This window comes from Scyliorhinus torazame, chromosome 14, assembly GCF_047496885.1.
Source record: "Scyliorhinus torazame isolate Kashiwa2021f chromosome 14, sScyTor2.1, whole genome shotgun sequence".
NCBI lineage: Eukaryota > Metazoa > Chordata > Chondrichthyes > Carcharhiniformes > Scyliorhinidae > Scyliorhinus > Scyliorhinus torazame.
Window position 1 is genome coordinate 134,843,636 of NC_092720.1, and position 23,129 is coordinate 134,866,764.

General features: G+C 47.2%; 1 protein-coding gene across 1 annotated transcript in view; it reads right to left on the reverse strand.

The window, feature by feature from the left end:
• Positions 1–23,129, reverse strand: part of crocc2 (ciliary rootlet coiled-coil, rootletin family member 2) — a 432,771-nt gene that overhangs the window by 123,047 nt on the left and 286,595 nt on the right. Inside the window, exons 24-30 of the mRNA XM_072474929.1 lie at positions 20,342–20,580; positions 19,551–19,710; positions 17,944–18,111; positions 11,370–11,754; positions 10,209–10,417; positions 5,698–5,818; positions 169–332 (exon numbers count right to left, since the gene is read on the reverse strand). Of these exons, the coding sequence (XP_072331030.1) occupies positions 169–332; positions 5,698–5,818; positions 10,209–10,417; positions 11,370–11,754; positions 17,944–18,111; positions 19,551–19,710; positions 20,342–20,580 (1,446 nt within the window). The remainder of the gene's footprint in view (positions 1–168; positions 333–5,697; positions 5,819–10,208; positions 10,418–11,369; positions 11,755–17,943; positions 18,112–19,550; positions 19,711–20,341; positions 20,581–23,129) is intronic.

The window sequence follows — 23,129 nt, forward strand, 5'->3', positions numbered from 1 at the left end:
GGTCAATACTGACCATCTTCGATGATAGCGAAACGAGAATTGATCTTTTTGTGAAATATTGAGGGACTGACATCGGCATGAATCCTCCAGCTTAATACTGGGATGGTTACCATTAACATTGGACACTGACCACCAATTCTGCCCAACCTTTCCTTCAGGCGCTATTACCTGATGTGCTCTCTTCTCCCCCTCAGATGACTGCAGATTCTTCTCCAATGAGGCCACCTGTTCAGCCAGGGCCTTCCTTTCTCTTTCTCCGCGCCTTAGAGTCTCTTCTTGCAGCATGAGCGTAGCTTGTGCGTTGTTCAGGCGGCCATCTAATGCACGCTTCCCTTGAAAGCAAAACATTGATATTGCACGTTAAGGCCCAATGTACCAGAATGCAGTCCTAATTTCATCCAACAGTGCTTTCACAGAGGCTTGTTACTGTATCCTGTAATCTGCCAGTGTGGGAGATTAGATGCTGGGGTGCTTTAACAAGCACCCAGAGTCAACATCAAACACTGGCAATAGCTTGGAATAGTTGAAGAGTGCTGATCAAGGCACTGCTCCTTCATTGTGCCAGTAACTACCTCCATGTCAGGTACGGCAGGAGCAGGTGCAGAGTAAAGTTCGAAGTACTCCAGCACCACTGAGTCTGAACCTCACACGAACATCTCGTGTATCTGTGCGGCATTTCCATTTCCACCCAAGCTATTCCGTTAGCTACATGCTAATTCAGTTCCAATCAGTGACTGAGGATATTTATGTAATTTGGATCTGACAATCACTGGGTCCTGTTTCCAGACTTCTTCAAGCTCAGCCTACTTAAGGTCATGGTCACTGGAGAATTTGATCCCTTTATTCTGAGGCTTATTTGAAATCGATCCCGGATGTAAAAGGAGAATATGCTGACCAAGTACATTGTCCCAGGGACAACCTCCATTGTTTCTTTAAGCTTTGCTCTTGTCAGCCTGGCAGGGCTTGGTTCAAAATTATGCTCAGTTGCAAAACTAAAGCAGTTAGGTGCCTGGTTCTTCAATGAAGCTCTTTGGAATTATTGGGAAGCTTAAAGGGTCCACTTTAAAAGCAGACCAATGAATACAACAGGGTACAATATGCAAGAGATTTTGTGATATTGTGCACAGTTTTGGAATTCATGTTTAAGGAAGGGTGTAGTCACATGGTAGGGAGTACAGCGAAGGTTCGCGAGATTGGTCCCCAGGATGAGAGGATTTTCCGATGATAAGTAAATTGGGCCTCAATTCTTTGGAGTTTAGGAGAATGCGAGATGGTCTCATTGAAACAAACATGATTTGGAAGGGGCTTGAGAGGTTAATACCTGAGAGTCTGTTTCCCCTAGCTGGTGAAGATAAAACACAGGGCATTGTTTCAGGAAAAGGGACCGATCCTTTAGGACTGAGATAAGAAGGAATTTCTTCACTCAGAGGATTGTGAATCTTTAGAATTCTCTACCCCAGATGATTGCGGATGCTCCATTATTGAGTATATTTAAGGCTGGATAGTCCGATGTTTGGTCTCTCTGGGAACCAAGGGATACGGTGGGCACGTAGAAAGTGGAATTGAAGCCCGAGATCAGCCATGATCATACTGAATGGGCGAGCAGGCTTAATGGGGCATGTGGTCTACTCCTGTTCCTCTTTCTCATGTTCAAATATCCGTAACACTGCTTGTTTCACATGGAGTACCTTGTCCTGGGTACTACACTTCAAGAAGAAAAGGAAGGCATTGGAAAGAATGCAGAGAAGATTCACGGGCATGTTTCCAGGGAAGAGGAACTTCAGGTACCTGGATAGGTGCTGGTGTTGTGCTGGTTGGAGAATAGAAGATTAAGAGGAGTTTTAACAGAGGTGTTCAACTTCATGAGGTATCTGGTTAGAGTAGATAGGGAGAAACTTCCCATTGGTGGGTGGATCAAGCACCAGAGGACAGTGATTTAAGATGACTGGAAAAAGCAGCAAGGGCTACATGGGGAAAAATGTTTTAAAATAGCGAGTGGTTAGGATCAGGAATGCACTGCCTCGGAGTGTAGTGAAGGTAGATTTAGGGCTGGATTTGCCTGGCCTGCCCGCCGCAAGAACACCACGGGCAAGCCGCGTAGAATGGAAAACTCCATTGACCTCGGGCGGGATTCTCTGGTCGTCCAATAAACGCGGCCGAAGAACCCCGCTCTTAGTCTTTCTGAATTTCTGAATAGAATCGGATAATTATTTGAAGAAGAAAGATTTTCCTTGCTACAGGGAAAAGGCAGGAGAGTGGGCAGCTGGGCGAGCTGCTTTTTCAGAGAGCTGGCACAGACATGTGGGGCGAGTGGCCCTCTCACATGCTGTAATCATTCCATGATTTTATGAGTTGTTATGTTCTCCACTGGTACTCCAAGTGTCGTCAAGATAACTTAACATGGACCATTAATCCAACACAGGAATATCTAGGCCGGAATGACTCAGTAAGTAAAGTAGCCATAGTCCCAGATGACCATAAGCTTCTTTCCCCATTGTCGGGAAGAGCTGACTGGTGGTGATTTAAACTGAGGATCATCACACCTCAAATTCCACCATGGTGGAATTTGAATTCAGTTAATAAAACCTGGAATTATGAAGCTAGTCTCAGTAATGGAGACCATGGGCGAGATTCTCCGACCTCCCGCCGGGTCGGAGAATCGGCGGGGTCTGGCGTGTATCCCGCCCCCGCCGGTTGCCGAATTCTCTACCACCGGATATTCGGCGGGGGTGGGAATCGCGCCGCGCCGGTTGGCGGGCCCCCCCCACGCGATTCTCCGGCCCGGATGGGCCAAAGTCCCGGCGCTAAAATGCCTGTCCCGCCGGCGTAAATTAAACCACCGACCTTACAGGCGGGACAAGGTGGCGCGGGCGGGCTCCAGGGTCCTTGGGGAGGGGGCGCGCGGGGCAATCTGGCCCCTGGGGGTGCCCCCACGGTGGCCTGGCCCGCGATCGGGGCCCACCTTCCCTTCCACCTTCGCCACGGTCTCCACCATGGCGGAGGCGGAAGAGACTCCCTCCACTGCGCATGCGTGGGAATGCCGTGAGCGGCCGCTGACGGCTAGGCCGGCGCCGGATGAATTTCTGCCCCGCCAGCTGGCGGAAAAGGCCTTTGGTGCCCCGCCAGCTGGTGGGGCAGAAATTCATCCGGCGCCGGCCTAGCCCCTCAAGCTTGGGGCTTGGCCCCCAAAGATGCGGAGCATTCCGCACCTTTGGGGCGGCGCGATGCCCGACTGATTTGCGCCGTTTTGGGCGCCAGTCGGCGGATATCGCGTTGTTTCCGGAGAATTTTGCCCCATGAAACACTCATTGATTGTTGTTTAAAAACCTATTTGGTTCAATAATGCCCCTTTAGACAAGGAAATCTGCCGTCCGTACCTGATCTGGTGAGATCAGTATGTGACTCCAAATCCACAGCAATGTGGTTGACTCTTAAAAACGCCCTCTGAAATGCCACTCAGTTCAAGGGCAATTAGGGATGGGCAAAAAATGCTGGCCTTGCGAATGCGGCTAACATCTCATGAAAGAATAAAGAAAATAAGTACTGGAAATATGTCCTTTTACTTTAAAATTGAAGAAGTGCCATGGCACCTTTCCTGTACCTGCCATTTTAAAGGCCTTTAAGACACAAATTGCTCCCAATCTTTCTGCCCTCATTAGCCCAGAGCAGCTCTACCTTAATTGCTTATATATAAGGGACAGTGGCAAATCCCAAAGATTAATTGCTTCCCAATAAGGCACAGTCCACATTGTCCTTGAACAGGGCCCCATTCCCAATGGAAATTACCCAGTACTTTCTGAGGGGTGCTTCACTTCAGCTCAGCCATCTCAAAACATTCCAGCAAATCAATAATTCTGTGCAGTGGGCAAGATCAAACACATTGGGCAAAAGAAAAATGACCAGCCTGGTTATAACCCGTTTATCACTGCATATTTAAACACTTAGCAGGTTGACTCACTCTGGTACTGTACAATTCATGTGTACCTCAACATCAGCTCCTGTACACGCCTGTGTACAGAGGTAGAAGCAAACAGGTCCTGCATGGCTCAGTGTAACTTGTTCTATATGCAATACCTTGAATGTGCATTTCCTCAAGAAATAGAAGTTTAAGTGTTCATATCATAGAATCCCTATGAATCTGCCTATCGAGTCTGCACCGACCCTCTGAAAGGGCATCTTTCGTAGGTCTATTCCCCCGCCCTATCACCGTAACCCCACCTAACCTGCTCATCCCTGGAGACTTAGGGGATGTTTAGCATGGCCAATCCACCTAATCTGCACATCTTTGGATTCTGGAAGCAAAGCAGAACACCCAGAGGAATCCCATGCAGACATAGGGAGAACATGCAAACTTCACACAGTCACCCAAGGCCGGAATTGAACCTGGGCCTCTGGGCGCCGTGAGGGTATAGGGTGTGCTGCTGTTTCTATGGATGTAACACGCATGGTCGTTACTTATATACATGACATGCACATGGTGTCACCTTACATTAAGTCTGTTCTGTATATCATTGCTTTTCCATTGCCCCCAGCGGCTAAATACACAAATAGATCTGAGGGATATGAGTGAGTTGCACTCTTCCCAATAATGGAATTCTAGACTGTTACTGAAGATAGGAGATCTCTTTATAAGCAGATTAGACACACTCATCTTCTGATTTTCTTGGTCATTTCACACACCTGCCCCAGAATCAAAAGCTGGCAGGGTAACTCTTCACTGATCTTTGATAATCTCTGGTTCCAAGACCAGCTGTCTGAACATGCCAAGCAGTAGCCTCGGTGGCTGACTCTCTGAATTTCTCCGCATTCCTTTGAGCAGCACCTGTCCTTGGTGTGGCAAGCTCCGCACAAATGCATAGCTGAGAGTGACAGCTCGACGAATGGGAGGAATCATGAGCACCGACTGGCTGAGCAGCATAGTGCCCGGGCTCCGACATGCACACCCTCCACAACGTTGGGGCGGGGGTTTCTCATTTATTTGCAGAGTGGACCGCAAAAAAAGCGCGGAAGCTGCCGACCCCAAGAGCGGCTTCTTCCGCCATATTATTGGGGAGAAATTGGGAAGACATCACGCTGGCGACAACTTAGGCCGGAAGTCGTTGGGATTCTCTGTTCCTTCTAGCAGCGCATCCCCGCGGCGGGTTTGCCGGTGGCATGGGATGGCTTAATGGGAAATCCCATTGACAATCTGTGGGAGTAGAGAATCCCGTCGCCAGCGAAAGGTACACGCTGAGAAACACGCATAAATTAAAAATAGAACCCTCTCTCCGTCCCCCCCACTTTGACCCCATGGAACCCCCCCCCCCCCCCCCCGGCACTGCCCAGGCAGTGCTGGGTGCAGTGCCAGGGGACAGTTCCAGGGTATTGCCGTGCATGACCCTCTCCCCCCCGGGGAATGTACTCACCTGTGCACTTCTGACGGGTGCCAGGTGCACGTTTTGATTCATGTTCGCGTGAGCAATGGATAATCTAACGGTGGTGGGACTATCAGGCGTAACGTTCTGATAATCATATTTAAATGCATTCAAATGCAGATCCCGATGTTCAACAAATGATTCTTGTTACGTTAACCGCGATTTGGGACGCCTGCAGGATTTGTCGCATCCGCCAGCAATTCTTTCCCCTGAAAACAGCGGCACAAAATCCCACCTCCCCCCTTAGCATTCCCATCTACGGTTCACCCATCTCTTGACTGACCTTCCTCTGCCTCACTGAAGGATTTCTGGAGCTGCTGAACACGTGTGTTCATCCGGTCCCGGTCGGTTTCTGTCTCTGCAAGCTGCCGTGCCAGGTTTGCCAGGTGAATTTGAGCCTCATCCTAAAGTGGAAAGCAAATGACCAGTTCTTAAAACCTCCTCCTGACTGGACATGCTGCTGTGATGGGGCATGCAGAGCCTCACTGGGCGCACTGGCGCAAGGTGGGCAGAACTGTACAAAGCCCCCAGCTTTCATCACTCACAAGGCACCGTGTCATGGCAGGTGGCAAGTGACAGTGAAATACAATGCAAGGGCATCCTACCTTTAGGCTGGAAGGTACTTTTTACTGTTTCGAAGGAATCATGGGTAATAGGATTTGTTGCAATCTAGGGGCTCTCGCCTCAGAATCTGAAAGTTGCCGCTTCAAGCCCCACTGAAGCGGTTCACCATATAATATAAGCATACACTGCAGTGTAGGCCTGAGAAAGTTGCTGCGGTGAAGGCAAGGTGGGGCTCCGGCGATCAATTTCGCCTCCACGCTGCGACGCCACGCGAGCGCCCTGACCACAGTGAGAAAGTTGCTGCGTTGTTACTGGTACTTGTCTTCCTGATGGGGCATTAATGCCAGGCTGCACCATAGAATCCAAGAATTCCTGCAGTGCAGAAGGAGGCCATTCAGCCCATTGAGTCTACACCAACACTCTGAAAGAACACCCTACCTAGGCCTACTTTCCCGCCCTATAATAATAATCGCTAATTGTCTCAAATAGTCTTCAATGGAGTTACTGTGAAAAGCCTCTAGTTGCCACATTCCGGCGCCTGTTTGGGGAGGCCGGTACGGGAATTGAACCTGTGCCGCTGGCATTGTTCTGCATTACAAGTCAGCTGTTTAGCCCACTGTGCTAAACCAGCCCCTAACTCCACATACCCTGCACATCTTTTGGACACTGAGGGGCAATTTAGAATGGTCAATCCATCAAACTTGTGCATCTTTGTATTGCGGGAGTAAACTGGAGCACCTGGAGGAAACCCACAGGGAGAAAGTGCAAACTCAGCCCATTCATCCGAGACTGGACCGGGCCTCTGCCGCTGCAGCTCAAAGATTAGGGTTTCCCCCAATGTCCCAGTCAACCGACTTCCCAAAAAAACGAAATGACCGATTGTTCATGTTATTGGTTGTTCTGGTATCCTGCTGTGCTCACCTCACAAACAACAGCGACTAAACTTCAGAAAGTAAATTTCTACATATTAAGTGCTTTGGGATGTCCCGAAGTGGCATGTCGGAGATTTTCTTTCTTCCTTTTCCTAAAGATATTTTTTCTTTATCTGAGGACATTCTCAAGTTGCTTTCCCTCTCCTAATAAGAATGTATCTCTCAGGGTTTCCTTTCTGAGGCTTCTACTACACAGGCAAATAATAGATTCACACTTCTGGTACTTAGTGCACTATCATTTGCTGAACAAGGAGATGCCTTGCTGCTGTTCTGCTTCCTAAGACAGGCGGAAGTTGAGAATAGAAGCAACCAAAAATCACTATGCCACACTTCTTCCACTTGGAGGACCACAGAATGAGATTAAGTTGCATCACTTTGAAACCACAGTGTGTTGGGAAGCGCAGAACAAGAGGAAGGTGTCTCCTTGCAAATGTTTGGGGGAAAAAATCCTTCAACAATATATGTGAAGCACTTGTTGTCACTAATATTGAGGTCATTTGATAAGCTGCCTTGTCCTTCCTATTTCAAGCCCACCAAGCCAAAGTTCCTCCAAGGTGACCCTCTGCCATAGCCCTGAATATAGAATCACTAGAGTACAGGAGGCTATTCGGCCCATCGTGTCTGCCCCGATCCTCTGAAAGAGCACCCTACCTCGGCTCATACCCCACCCTATCCCAGTAACAGTAATCCCAACTACCTTTTTTGGATATTAAGGTGCAATCATTCAATCAATCAATAAATCAATCAATCAAAATTTCAGCGTGGCCAATCCACCTAACCTGCACAGCTTTGGACTGTGGCAGGAAACCAGAGGACCTGGAAGGAACCCACGCAGACAGGGGGAGAAAGTGCAATCTCCCCAGAGGTCGGAATTGAACCCGGGTCCCTGGCGTTGTGAGGCAGCAGTGTTAATCACTGTACCACCCAGCTACCCTTTGTATCTTTCTCTAGTTTCTCTTCCATTTCCCTTTATGCATTCTGAGCTCATCTTGTTCATGATGCTCACCTCATGCTCCTTTGACCCTATTCTCACCAGACTGCTGAACACTCAAATTTCCCACCTGACCCAAATGTTTGTCGATGTTGTTAATGGTGTTCTCTATTCAGGTGTTGTCACTCTGACCTTTAAGTCAGCTATCATCACCTTTCACCTAAATAAACAGCCCTTGATCCCACTGCCTTTGGAAACCACTGCCCCACCTCCAACCTCCCTTTCCTCTCCTTGAACTTGTCATCTCCCAAATCCACACTCCTAATTGACCCCTGTTTGAGGTGAAACTGAATTCATGCCTGCCCAGAATAGTCCAGCCAAGGGTGGGAATTTTTGAGTATAGGAAGTACCAGAAGTACATCTGGATTGTGTTACTTTGGAAAGAAAGCTGCTTGAATTGTGTGTATGGGGCTGGTTTAGCACACTCTGCTAAATCGCTGGCTTTTAAAGCAGACCAAGGCAGGCCAGCAGCACGGTTTGATTCCCGTACCAGCCTCCCCGAACAGGCGCCGGAATGTGGCGACTAGGGGCTTTTCACAGTAACTTCATTGAAGCCTACTTGTGACAATAAGCGATTTTCATTTCATGCCTACCTCTACAGATGATAAACTTTGAAATCCAAGCATTTATCATCCATCTATAATTACCTCAGTTTCTCACCTACTTTTTTTCAACATTAGTGGTGTGCTGCACCATACCCTTCCCAATAAAGGAAGCACTGATGTTTGATTATGTTGAGATGGAAGATGAAGACATCTTCTCCTCCCCTTCTTTCGCACTACAATCCTCACAAAAATATGAGTTTGTACTGCATCGAGTGCCCTGGGATCGCTCTACCACAAACTGATGCAACGTCAGTGCTGGACAAGTGGGCTCTATAGAACTTTCAAAATAAATTAGGTTTCATTCATGAAATTCCAAGAGGAATGCAAACCAAGCATGCAGATCAAAGATGGAGGAACTGTATGGTTACGATTGGGTGTATCTACATCTCATGGACAGCAGTGGTTCAAGGAGGCAACCCACCACAACCTTCTCAAGGGCAATTTGGAATGGGCAATAAATGCTGGCTGAGCCAGCAACGCCCACGCCCCTTGAATGAATTTGTAAAAACTCCCATGAAGACTCTGATGTTTAGATGTGCCAACTGACTCTATTCTTGACACCCAAAGACATTCCTTCATATTTGGTCTCTGGATGCCACTTTGGCTTAGTGTTGTGCGATCAAACGGCTAATATTTAACCTGGCTTAAAAGATTTCTTGAAGAATATTCCGGAAAATACAGTCAATACTGCTTATCTACAGGTGAGTTAGGCAACAATAGGTAGGCATGTGAGGGATGAATGCAATCAGCCGGACTCTCTTTACAAACTATTAATGCACCGGCATCAAATTCATTTCCATTTCAACACCTAGAGTGAAAACAGCATTACTGCTGAGGAGAATTCATACCCTATTGTTGGGACGGGCTCGTCAATAAGGAAGTAGAAATAGGGAGATGTTATTCTGCCCATACCAAAGGCCAAAGGTGGAGATTTACTTATGAGCAATACGATCTCATGTGACATGCAGAAGCAATTAGGTTGGGCAGACTAAAGTTATCCATTTCAGGCACCACCCTCTTGCCCTTGATTCCCTCACACTTATTATAGCTGAATCAGACCACACAGAAAGCTTTCTGGCCTGTTCAAGCTGGAGGTAAGCTTCAAGATCCTCCCCCAAATCCATCACCAAGACTGCTCCATTGCACTTCTGCGATATTGCTCTTCCTCCTCTCTTATCTGCATCTCGACAATTTATCTCAATGCCCTCCTGTAGTAAATTAATTTGCTCAAACCTCGTTGACCCCTATTTATCTTCTATCCCCAAAAACATCAAATTTCATATTCTAATTTCTCAATTGCTCCACAGTCTCTTCCAGCTCAGTCTTAATTCTTTCCTGCACACTTTAGTCCCAAACTTTTCCTTACATACGATCTACCAGCGCTGGCATCCTTCACCTCCCCCTGCCCTCACCCCGTCACCTCCCTCCATCCCTCAATGGATGGCAGTCTTTTGCTCCTCATCGTCCTTAAAACTTCTTCACTGCTTCGCTAAATCTTCTCAAAACCTATCCATGCTTGATGACTGTTCTTCTGTTCCCAGTCCGTAATAGTCTCAGAAGGTTTTTGTTTAATGTCAAAGACATCACATGTTGCTATTATTGGACCAGCTGCAACACTTATATGTCAGTACAGATTAATTATTCTAGTTAGTTAGTAGAAAGGGAGCAGTTGAATGCAGCACAGAGCTTTAAGATACTTGACCTTGTGCCTCTGTGTATCACGAAGCTCCTGCAGAAAATCTTGCAGGGTGCCTTTAACCACTTCGGGATCGATGTCAGCTGGGTATGGTTCACTCCGGGTAGGTGACACGGAGTGGTACGGAGAGCTGGAGTGGCTACGATCGGGTGATCCTGTTCGTGGAATTGGGCTGCCCCGTCCATCTGTGGTGGTGGTGAAAGTGTTGTCAAAACCTGTGATTACAAAACAGAAACACCCCAAATAATGTGGGTGAAATTAGATTGCTTTTTAAAAAAAATTTAGTGTACCCAATTCATTCTTTCCAATTAAGGGGCAATTTAGCGTGGCCAATCCACCTACCCTGCACATCTTTGGGTTATGGGGGTGAAACCCACGCAAACACGGGGAGAATGTGCAAACTCCACACGGACAGTGACCCAGAGCCGGGATTGAACTTGGGACCTAGCAATGTTAACTACTGCGCCACGGTGCTGCCCAGTGAAATTAGATTCCTGCAGTCGATTCAGCCGCTCATCTTACAACCCAACCCATTTGCATTAGAGCAATAATGTTGCTATCCTTACTCATCTCTCCAATCTAATTGTAGATTTCCTCTTCAACTTCCTCCCCACATTCTAGAGGGAATAGATGCTCTGTCTAGAGAAATTGATGTAAGCAATTAATACAGACTGACTCAACATGACTGGAGCACAGAGATAAAGGACTGGTTACATTATTTGAGGTTGTGGTACAGGCTTACAAATTGTAACAGCAACTTGTTGTTCTGGGAGAATTTAATTATTTAATCCAGAATTGTGACAAACAAGGACTAAATGGTAAACAGGAAATTGAGTTCCTAAAATATGTACAGGGTTCCTTGCTCAAGAAGTATGCTAGTCGGCCTACAAGGTTGGAGGCATTGCTAGAGCTGGCTGGGTAATGAAATAGACCAGTTAGATCAGCTAAATATGGGTGAAACTAATATGATGAGGCTTAAGAAAGGGAAAACGTCAGTACAAAAGCTATGAGATCAGGGGTTTGAGATTGGATAATGCCAATTTGTTGGTGTGAAGAACAGATAAGCTCGAGGGACATTTGATAATACCAATGTAGTTTGCATGGACCAATCAGTAATCACATGAATTACTGAATATGGTGAAATACGCTTTGCTCTCCATTTCATACCTTTCGTGGGAGAGAGGGGTCTCCGTGGAGATGGGCTACGGCTGGGAAATCCTGGACTCGATGTACGCCCAGACCGGCCAATTCCTAGAGTTCTGCGCAGCGTGGAGTGCAAATTACCCAACTTGAACTCCACTTCCCTCTTGGCAGTCTCAACTTTGGCCAGTTCTGTTTCGAGACCGGTTACACTTCCTTCCATGGCACTTATCTTCATTGTTAACTCATCTGCTTCCACCTTGGCATGTTGCAACTTCATTTCCAGATTGCGGTTGTTGTCTTGGAACTTCTTCTCATTCACATGGCAATCCTCCAGCTGTTCAAGGAGCTCTTTCTCACGCCCTTTGAACATACTTTCCATATCCATTATCTTCTTCTGGAGGTTGGCAACCTGCAAAGAGCACACAACATAACAAACTTCTGTGCATCAATAGTCTGAGGCTGAACCAGTTTGTTCACAAACCTGGTGTTACATTTGATGGCCTGTGTTGTGTTATTCACCCTGGGGTAACACGGACTGCAACAGGATGCAGATGAATGGTAAAGCATTCACCAAATGTAGGCGTTGGTTCAATACGATTTATTGAACTTCTGTAACAATGCACACAGCTGGCTGTGGGTTGACACTCTACTACTCTAAGCGTACTAACTCTAACTTACTAGACCAGGCTAGCTCTGATCCACGTGTAGAAGGTGCTGACTGATATATACACCCCGACTGTCACTACAGTTGTCACCAGTGGAAAGAGGCGGAGTGCTGATGCCTCGTGTGTTCTATAGTTGGAAGCCCCCCTCTGGTGTTCTGTCTGGTGATTAGTTGTGTTCTTTCCTGTATGTTGATTGGCTAACGTGGGTGTCTGTCACTGCCTGTTTTACCTCATGATGTGCATGGGTGCATATTATGACATCCCCCTTTTTTCACAAAAAAATTGTCGATTGCTCAGAGCATATACAACATATTTACAGATATACCTATTTACAGCAAATGGCGAGTGAAGGCATATGTACATGTAAGGTGTCTAGCGTGCAGATACAGAACAATATGTACAAAGGAAATATTTATAAGTCCAATCTCTGGGGCTGGCGTTGGATCCTTGTCGACCGCCTGAGAGGTGGAGGTGGGGATGACAGCGCCTTGACAGGCGGGATTGCAGCCAGATTGGTGGCCTCATGGAGAAAGGTGTCCAGAAAAGGCATAACGACAGCTGGGAACGTGAAATCCGGTGTGTGCAGGCAAGTTTGCGTAGTGTCCTTCTGTTGCGCCTGACAATGGATTCATCAGCCATGCGAACCACGAACGACCTGGGAGCAGCCTGTTGAACAACAACAGCTGGAGCTGACCAGCCTCCACCAGGCAACTTGATGCGAACAGCATCTTCCGGAGAGAGCACAGGCAAATCAGTAGCATGAGCATCGTATGTCAGCTTTTGCCGGTTTCTGAGTTGCTGCACCTTTTGCAGCACTGGGAGGTGATCCAGGTCAGGTAAATGAATGGCCGGAACAGTCGTCCGCAGGTCATGATTCATAAGGAATTGTGCCGGAGACATACCAGTGGACAGAGGGGTTGCCCTGTACGCCAGGAGCGCAAGGTTAAAGCCAGAAGCTGTGTCCGTAGCCTTGCAGAGCAGTTGCTTCACGATATGGACCCCTTTTTCGACCTTCCCGTTAGATTGCGGGTAATGCGGACTCGAGGTAATGTGCTTGAACTGGTATAGCTTCGCGAAGTTGGACCACTCTTGGCTGTAGAAGCAGGGACCGTTGTCGCTCATGACTGTGAGCGGAATACCATGCCTGGCAAATGTCTCCTTGCAGGCTTGATGACAGTCCTTGATGTGAGGTCAGACAGTTTCACCACTTCGGGGTAACCCAAGAAGTAGTCAATTATAAGCACGTAGTCACGTCCATTGGCGTGAAAAAGGTCGATTCCCACCTTAGACCACGGAGAGGTCACGATCTCGTGTTGCTGGAGTGTTTCTTTGGGCTGAGCAAGCTGGAAACACTGGCAACTCGCACAATTGAGGACCATGTTGGATATGTCCTCGTTGATGCCAGGCCAATAGACAGCCTGCTGGGCCCTGCGCCTGCATTTCTCAATACCGAAGTGTTCCTCGTGGATCTGTTTGAGCACTAAGCTCTGGAGGCTGCGAGAAATAACGATACGATCCAGCTTGAGGAGGATCCCCTCAACAACTGTTAGGTCATCTTTGACATTAAAGAACTGGGGGCATTGTCCTTTCTGCCAACCATTTACAAGGTGATGTATGACCCGCTGCAGAAGAGGGTCCTTGGCAGTCTCTTCTCGAATGTTGACGACTCGTTCGTCTGAGGCCGGGAGGTTGCTGGCACACAGTTGCACCTGTGCCTCAATTTGACGGATGACGTCGACCTGTTCACAGGTGATGGCGCGAGACAGGGCATCCGCAATGATTAGCTCTTTGCCCGGTGTGTAAACCAATTCGAAATCATACCTGCAGAGTCGAAGAAGAATACGCTGAAGCCTGGGCGTCATATCATTCAAGTCCTTGTGAATGATATGGACTAGGGGTCTGTGGTCAGTCTCTACTGTGAAGGTCGGTAGACCGTAGACATAATCATGGAACTTTACAATACCAGTGAGGAGGACCAGGCACTCTTTCTCTATCTGAGCATACCTCTGCTCAGTGGGAGCCATGGCCCTGGACGCATAGGCCACTGGAGCCCAGGACGAGGAGTCGTCCTTCTGGAGGAGAACCGTCCCAATGCCGTCCTGGCTGACATCCGTGGAGATTTTTGTCTCCCGCTCTGCCTTTAACTCGAGCTAGTCTGCTTGATGTGTGGGTAGCCACTGAAAGGCAGTGGACTTCTTCACCAGATGCCTGAGAGCCGTGGTGTGTGATGCGAGTTTGGGAATGAATTTTCCCAAGAAGTTAACCATACCCAGGAAGCGGAGTACCGCCTTTTTGTCTTCTGGGTTCTTCATGGTGTTGATGGCCTTGACTTTGTCCGAATCCGGTTGCGCACCCTGCTGGGATATTTGATCACCCAAAAACTAAAACCTTAGTTAGGCCACACTTGGAGTATAGTGTTCAATTCTGGTCACCACACTACCAGAAGGATGTGGAGGCTTTAGAGAGGGTTCAGAAGAGATTTACCAGAATGATGCCTGGTATGGAGGGCATTAGCTATGAGGAGCGGTTGAATAAACTCGGTTTGTTCTCACTGGAACGAAGGAGGTTGAGGGGCGACCTGATAGAGGTATACTAAATTATGAGGGGCATAGACAGAGTGGATAGTCAGAGGCTTTTCCCCGGGGTAGAGGGGTCAATTACTAGGGGGCATAGGTTTAAGGTGAGAGGGGCAAGGTTTAGAGTAGATGTACGAGGCAAGTTTTTTTACACAGAGGGTAGTGGGTGCCTGGAACTCACTACCGGAGGAGGTGGTGGAAGCAGGGACGATAGTGACATTTAAGGGGCATCTTGACAAATACATGAATAGGATGGGAATAGAGGGATACGGACCCAGGAAGTGTAGAAGATTGTAGTTTAGTCGGGCAGCATGGTCGGCACGGGCTTGGAGGGCCGAAGTGCCTGTTCCTGTGCTGCACATTTCTTTGTTCTTTGACATGCCAAAGGAGCATTTGGCCTTGTTCAGCTTGAGGCCGTTGGCATGTATGCGTCTAAAGACTTGTTGGAGACAAGATATGTATTCCTCTGGGGTCGTGGACCATATAATGACGTCATCAACATCAACCCGCACACCCCCAATGCTCTCCAGCATCTGTTCCATGATCCTGTGAAAGATTTCAGAGACTGAAACAATACCAAATAGCATGCAGTTTAACAGTACCTTCCGAAAGGTGTATTAAACGTGCAGAGCTTCCTGCTGGACTCGTCCAGTTCTATCTGCCAGAAGCCACGCGATGCATCTAGCTTCGTGAAGAATTTGGAATGTGCCATCTCACTGGTTAGCTCCTCCCGCTTCGGGATCGGGTGGTGTTCCCGCATTATGTTTCGGTTACGATCCTTGGGATCTATACATATGCGCAGTTCTTCAGAGGGCTTCTTCACACAGACCATCGAGCTGATCCAGTCAGTCAGTTCCGTCACTTTAGAGATTATACCCTGGTCTTGGAGCTCCTGCAGCTGCGCCTTTAAGCAGTCCTTCAGAGGAGCCGGCAAGCGTGGTGCATGGATCACAGGCGTGGCATCAGGCCTGAGTAAGATTTTGTAGTGGTACGGCAGCGTGCCCATCCCACTGAACACATCCGGGTATTGTGACAGGATTTCGTCAATGTCAGCCTGAAGATTCATATTGGCAGAGGACATGGCATGTACTCGCTGGACGAGATTGAGTAGCTTGCATGCATGGGCACCAAGCAGGGAAGGCTTGTCAGGCTTGACGATTTCGAATCGCAGTGTGGCTTTGATGGCCTTGTTGGAGACATGCAGGTGACAAGACCCTAACGCAGTAATGGCATTGCCATTATAATCAAGCAGCTGGCAGGCCGGCGGAAGAATTTTTGGCTGCCTTTGGATGCAAGCAAGATCTGTTTGAGATAAAACATTGGCTGAAGCACCAGTGTCCAGCTTGAACCGGATGCTGCATTGGTTGACTTGTGCGACAGCACGACATTCGTCCGCAGAATCCACGTTGAGGATGGGTAGGCGTGTTGCTGAATTTGAGGATGCTTTGTCACACGTGGTAATGATGCCCACACGATATGGGGACTCCAGGCAGTCGTCCTCTGGATCCGTGGTGTTACTAGGTTCCGAATCCAGCAGCTCTTGCCGCACACTTGAAACTCGTTTGCGATGGAATTGGGATCGCTGGCCCACGATCAGAGATGCAGACCTGCACAAGGCTGTATAATGGCCAGGCTTCCCACAATTTAAACATCGCCTGCCTCTTGCAGGGCATTGCCGCTTTAAGTGGGCGGTGCCGCAGTTCGGGCACGTCATGACGTTGACGTCGTAATGCTCCATGCGTCATCGCACATGCGCAGTGCGGTCAGCCGCTGCTCGCACCTGCGCAGTGTGGTCTTCGGCTGCTTCGTTCTCCCGTCCGTGGTGCGTATGCATGGGACCCCTGGAAAAGCGCGCAAAATGACCGCCTTCATCGATGCTAAGGCGCCGCATTCGGGCGATGGCCTGTACACACTCTACCTCGTGGGAGGCAAGTTTGTCCTGTTCTGCCAATTTAAGGCGGGAGTAACGACTTTTCGCCTGTTCATGCACTCTACACGTCTCGATGGCTTCTGGCAGGGTCATGTTTTTTATTTTTAGGAGCTGCTCCCGCAGGGCATCGGAGTGGACCCCAAACACGACCTGATCCCTGATGAGTGAATCAGCGGTGTCATCGTAGTTGCAGGGTTGCGCTAATGTGTGGAGATGAGTTAGAAAGGGTAGGAAAGGCTCATCCTTAACCTGAAGGCGTTGCTGGAAGACATGGCGCTCAAAGCTCTCGTTCGATTCGACTTCACAGTGATTGTCGAATTTGGCTAACACGGTCTGGAACTTGGTCTTGTCCTCGCCGTCGGCAAAAGTGTGCAAATTGAAGATTTGGATGGCCTGGTCCCCCGCAGTCAATAGGAGCAACGCGGGTTTTCTGGCATCGGACGCATCCTCGAGGCCCGAGGCCTCAATGTATAGACTGAATTTCTGCTTGATGACCCAACAGTTGGCGCCGAGATTCCCGGAGATCCGGAGCTGTGGAGGGTCCTGGATTATTCAAGATAAATTACTTAGATGAAGTAGACTCCTGGTATCATGTTGTGTTATTCACCCTGGGGTAACACGGACTGCAACAGGATGCAGATGAATGGTAAAGCATACACCAAACGTAGGCATTGGATCAAACGATTTATTGAACTTCTGTAACAATGCACACAGCTGGCTGTGGGTTGACACTGTACTACTCTAAGCGTACTAACTCTAACTTACTAGACCAGGCTAGCTCTGCACTCTGCCAACTCTGACCTCTTGAGCATTCCTAATTTTAATTGGTCTACATGCTTACTCCTTGACCCATGATGATTTTCTTGAGGTGATGCACCAGATGCGCCATTACTGATGTCGGCCCAAATGTCTGTGATCTTGAAATGTGGGGGAGATTCATGCAGTGAACGAGCGGGTAGATGGAAATTTTATCAGTCCCCTGATCTTCTCCCAGCAGTCCTTCCCGAGAAACTCTATCCTAATTTGTGAACCCACCATGCTCCAATCACATTTTGAATCATTCTTGACACCAGGTAAATAATGTTAGAATGTTGGATTGTTAGTTGGGCTCATTGGTAGCACTCTCACAGCTGAGTCAAAAGGTATGAATCCCAGTCCCACTCTAGGACTCAAGTACATAATTCAGCTGACAATCCAGTGTGGTACCGAAGGAGTATATCATTCATGGAGGTTCCGTATTTTCAGACAAGTGTCCAACCAGGTCCTTGTCTGTCTATTCAGATGGGTGTTAATAGCCCAAGAAACTATTCAAAGAGGGAAAATTGGCAAAATTGCCAGACAAAAACTGTAATAGTTTTGAATTATTTTCTTGTAGATGTGTTACTGTTTTTTCAGTCATGAACAATCACACACTGCCCAGCACTCACCTCTTTGCGATTTGATTCACGGCCAGTTTCTGCCTCTACAATCTTCTGCTTCAGAGCAAACGATTCCTTCAGGCTTTCTTCCCCTTGGTGTTCGTTCAAAGCTACTTGGGATTGCAGTTCCGCCACTTCCTTGCTCTTCTTAATGTTCTCACTGTCCAACATCTTCACCTGCGTAAACAACACAAGGGGCAGCAGTGAGCAGGTATGGAAGCCAGTTTCTGGGCTTGTCCTGGAGTTTCCTAAACGTCCTTTAATCTAAAGTATTAAACTGGTCGTTCATATCAAGCTTTAAAGATTAATTGGCACCAAGGCACCTTGTGGGATTAGTATCGAGTTATGGACCGAGAATTCGGTCCATTACATTACTGCCACAGATCAAAAGAATTGTACCTTTATCACAGATTCTACCATTCTACCCAATCTCCTCGAGGAATTAAGTTCTGCATAAATTAGAGTCATACAGCACAGAAACAGGCCCTTCGGCCCACCATGACTATGCCGACCATCACAAACCAATCTATACTAATCCCATTTTACAGCACTTGGTCTACAGTCTACTATGACGATTTAAGTGCTCGTCCAGAAGCTTCTTAAATGTTGCGAGAGTGCCTGCCTCCACCACCCTCTCAGGCAACGCGTTCCATATTTCCACCACCCTCTGGGTGAAAAAATGTTTCCACACTTCTCACCTTAAATCTATGTCCTCTGATCTTAGACACCTCTGCCACGGGGGAAAGATTCTTATGATCTACCCTGTCTGTGCCTCGCATAATCTTAATAACCTCTATCAGATCCCCCCCTCAGCCTCCTCTGCTTCAGGGAAAACAAACCCAGCCTAACCAGTCTCTCCTCATAGCTAAAACTTTCCATCCCAGGCAACATCCTGGTGAACCTGCTCTACATTCCCTTCTTGTTCCCCGAAGTAATCAAACAAAATTGCAAATTATTCATCCATCCCATGTCTATTGCTCAAACGAGTCCTTCAAATATGCTGTTCACCCCATTTGTCCTACTGCTTTCCAAAGATACTGCTCTCCACAGATACTGCCCCCTTTCTCAGAGCAGTAACTATCATGCCACTGGGGAGCTTTGGGTGTTCTCATTCTGTACCTATCCCTATAAACGCAGCTCCTGAGATTTATTCAGCTAATTTTTAAAGCAAGTTCTGAAAAGGAGGAAAGGCAAGAAATACCTGAAGACTGCACACTGCCTAACACATGTTCAAAAAGGGTCAAATAAATCAAATCCACTTAAATTAACAAAGCAAAACAATATCTCCTAACCGCTGATTATTATACCAGGCATTAGATAAGGCATGGGAGGGGTTTTGATCCATTTTTGTTTCACTTATTCATTCATGAGATATGGGCGTCGCTGGCTGTGCCAACATTTATTGCCCATCTATAATTGCCCTTGAGAAGTTGGTGGTGAGTCACCGCCTTGAGTTGCTGCAGTCCATTTTGGTGTAGGTACGCCCACAGTGCTATCAAGGAGGGAATTCCAGGATTTTGACCCAGCGACACTGAAGGAACAGCAGATATAGTCCCAATGATCACTGGGGATTGAGGTTAGCATCAACCGGCCTCTCCCAAGCGTCCATTCCTCACCTGTCGTCGAAGTTCCTGCAATTCTCTTCGGGCCTCCAGTCTTGACTTTTCGACATCCCGGAGGTTTGAGCGCAGTTCTCCTGCCTCATTCTGGACTGAGGTTTTGGCTTCTTCCAGGATGTTGATCTTCTGCTCTCTCTCCTCATTTGTCCTCTTTAAGCTGGTGACATAGATACTTAAGTCAATCCTTACAGTAAGAAACATGATAAATGTATAGATTCAAATACAGTAACAATTAGGGCAGAGCGGCTGATCGTCTAGCTACCAGGTTTGGGAGTGTGCAGGGTATTCAAGGTATAGTTTTGGGAAGGATTCATTGACTGTGGATTTTTGCTACAATTTTGATAGTGTGTGTTTAAGCCACAGTTTTGGCTGGGTTTGATGCCAATAGTTTTTTGATATAGTTTTGATAGTGTATGTTTAGCGTAGTTTTGACTGTGTGGGCGGGCCTTTCTGACCATTCCCGCCTGCAGGATCTTCTGGTGCCATTGAAGGTGACCCTGCATGGCGCATTCCCTGGTAGTGGGATGGGTGAGCCATGGTAAATGGTGCAAATATCAGCAGGCCTGGAAGATCCCGCTGGCAGCCAATGACGAGGCGCCTCCACCACTAGAAAACATGCTATGGGGGACTGGAAAACCCTGTGTGTGTGTTTAAGGTACAGCTTTAGCCGCTTTGAGTGCAAAGATGGTGAATGTGTGGTAATTTTGAGTTTGTGGATTTGCAAGGAGCAGGGTGGGTCTTGTATATTACGAGGCCATTCCTGACTGTCAGTCCTGGATGTGTAATACCTGATTCTTTCACTCTCAATCTTTCTGATGTTGTTCCTTAGCTCCTCATTGGATTTCTGGATGGCTTCTTTTTCTCGGACTTCGTCATTCAGGATTCGCTTGAGCTCCAAGTTCTCTTTTCGTTGCACCTCCTGAGCTTCCTCATTCTCCCGGACCTTCCTGTGAGCCTCGATGAGGTCTCGCCGAATTCCATCTCGAGCGTCCTCTACCATGCGAAGTTGTGTCTTTAACTCCTCCATCTGTTTATGAACAAAAGTTGGAAGACAACATTTGCCATATCCAGAGTCGAAGAGATAGGAAGCTATCTCTTCCAGGAAGCTTCAGAGGGTAAGGGGAGAAGCAAAGAGGGGATGATTTGGAAAGGTTCCAGAGGATAGGACACAATGGCTGAAAGGAATGGTACAGGACTGAGCTGAACAAATAAGGCACAACTTACCTCAGGAAAACACCAGTGTGGGCTAGTGCATACAGCCCCAAAAAAGGTTGGAGGGATTTCAAAAATCAAGACCACACTTCATTTGTATGGCACCTTTATCCTAATAAAACCACAAGAATCTTCAGAACGGAACATCATACAAAATTTGACACTGAATGAGATATGAGAACAGGTGGACAAAAACTTAGTCAAAGGAGTAGGTTTTAAAGTAGAGCGAGATAGAGAGGTGAAAAGGTTGAGGGAAGAAATTCCAGAGCTTAGGATCTAGGCAGCGGAAGACATGACCACTAATGGCGGAGCGATGACAATATGGGAGCCAATGGGACTTCTCAAGTATGGAGTGTGATAATGTGCAGCTTTGGCTTTGAACAGCAAAGGGCCATGCAGTATCCTGAAATTTGCCTTGGAAATAGCAGATCGATAATTGTAATAGTAAGGTCGCTGCATTTGTCCATAGGACGTGAGAATGAAGCCAAAAGCATGCCATTTCATTTCATTTGAACACGCTTTCCATTTCTGTACAAGCCTCGAGTTCCCAAGTCAACAAATATACATCCCCTCCGTTGTTACAATAGCTTGACAACTCAAAGAGACATTTCTGTAGCAGCTGCAAGCAGTTTTCCACATTTATAAAATAAATACTATGCTCTCAGATTATTCCCAGTGTGAAAAAGGCTATAAAAACTTTATTGTTCCCTCTGAGATAAGCAGGGTCTTGGCTGGCGCCAAGCAGATTTGGTTTTCTGGGTGGAAATAGGAATATTTTACTTGACCAGGTTCCCATATAATAAACTAATAAAGAGTAAACAAAGGATTAACTTGAGCATTTAGACTATAAGGGGACGCACACAAGCAAATGTGATCACCAGTGAGAAATCAGTCATCTGTGTGGTCCATACATCAGTTTTGGAGGCTGGTGAAACTGCCAACAAAAATAATTGGTCATGGTTTAACGGATTTGTTTTTCTTTTCATTCCATGCCAACCATTTTAACCCTTTCCCGAGCAGCGGCATCTGCAGAGTCACTGAGTGCTCCTGGAAGTGCTTCCCAGTTTGGAGTTCTGTCTTTTTATAGTGTCCCATTGATGGTTCCTCCAGGTCTTAAGTGCAGCCCTCTGGTATCAAATGCATCTGTGACAAGTTGGCCTGAAGGGGCGAGGATGGGATTGGGAGAATTCTGTCCTTTCAACCCCTGAAGAGGGTAGAGCTTATTTTGAGGTTTAGATCTTTGATTTGGTTCTGCCTGCAGTAAAATCAGATGTGCCCAGGTAACTTTCACCCAGAGCTCTCGTCAAGTGGGTGGACCTTGACTTGAGGGATTCATGAATGCACCTTGGAAGGTTGCCAATGCCAAGTGCTTTAGAACTCTCAAGACTTCAATTAGGTCTCTGAGCATGGATGAGCTTACAGAATAGTACCCTAGCTTTCTATTGCTCCTTCTGGGTAACTGGGAGATGTCAGGTCTGGACTTCAGAAATGGTGCAAATCCCTTTTTAAGCTTCATCAATTATTAAATGGAATCATAGAAATTTAGAGTACTGTGGAGGGCATTTGGTCCATTGTGCCGTGGTTTTGAGGGTCAATAAGAAAGTTGTGTGATCAGTGAGCTATGCAAGGGTGCACACAACTATGCAACTATCATCATGAATCTTTTTCCCATTGGCTAAATACTACCATATATCAAAGTTGAAAGGATTCATTGGGCTGTGATGAGTGGCTGCTAAATATGCCTTATGAGGATTTAGAGACAACATTGTACGGAGTTACTATTGGACCCAACAATAGGAAAAGTGGGTGCATACTCTGCCGGTTAAGGGCAGGTATTAATGACATTCTTGCAAAAACATTGCTTTAGGCTGGAAGTGAGGGTTTGTAATCTTGGGGGGGGGGTGGGGGGGGGGGGGGTGAGGAAGAACTACCATGCCTTGGCACTGACTTTTCACACTGGGTAAGAGAGTTAGTACATAGCAACATATGGAAAAGGACAGGAAAAGATCAGCTAGTTTTTCAAACCATTCCACCCTGTTTAAACCATTAAGCCTCTCTTATCCCAGTTTAAAATCCTCCCTGTTCCCTTCCCATAGCCATGCCAGCTCCCAAGGGAGGTAAAAGACAGATAAGTCATGAAGCCAGTTCAGACAAACATTTCTTGGAAATTCTCCTCTGACCCCAGAGGTGATCAAGCAAGTTTCAGGAGACTACAGTGATTGCTACCACTATCCCTGTCAAGCACCATAGTTTCCATAACTAAAGTTTTCTACAACTGACACAAACTCATCCAGTTCTATTTACAGCAAATGCACACTCATCACAATTACTGGCAACTTATTATCGAGGTCAGTGTCTTGACAA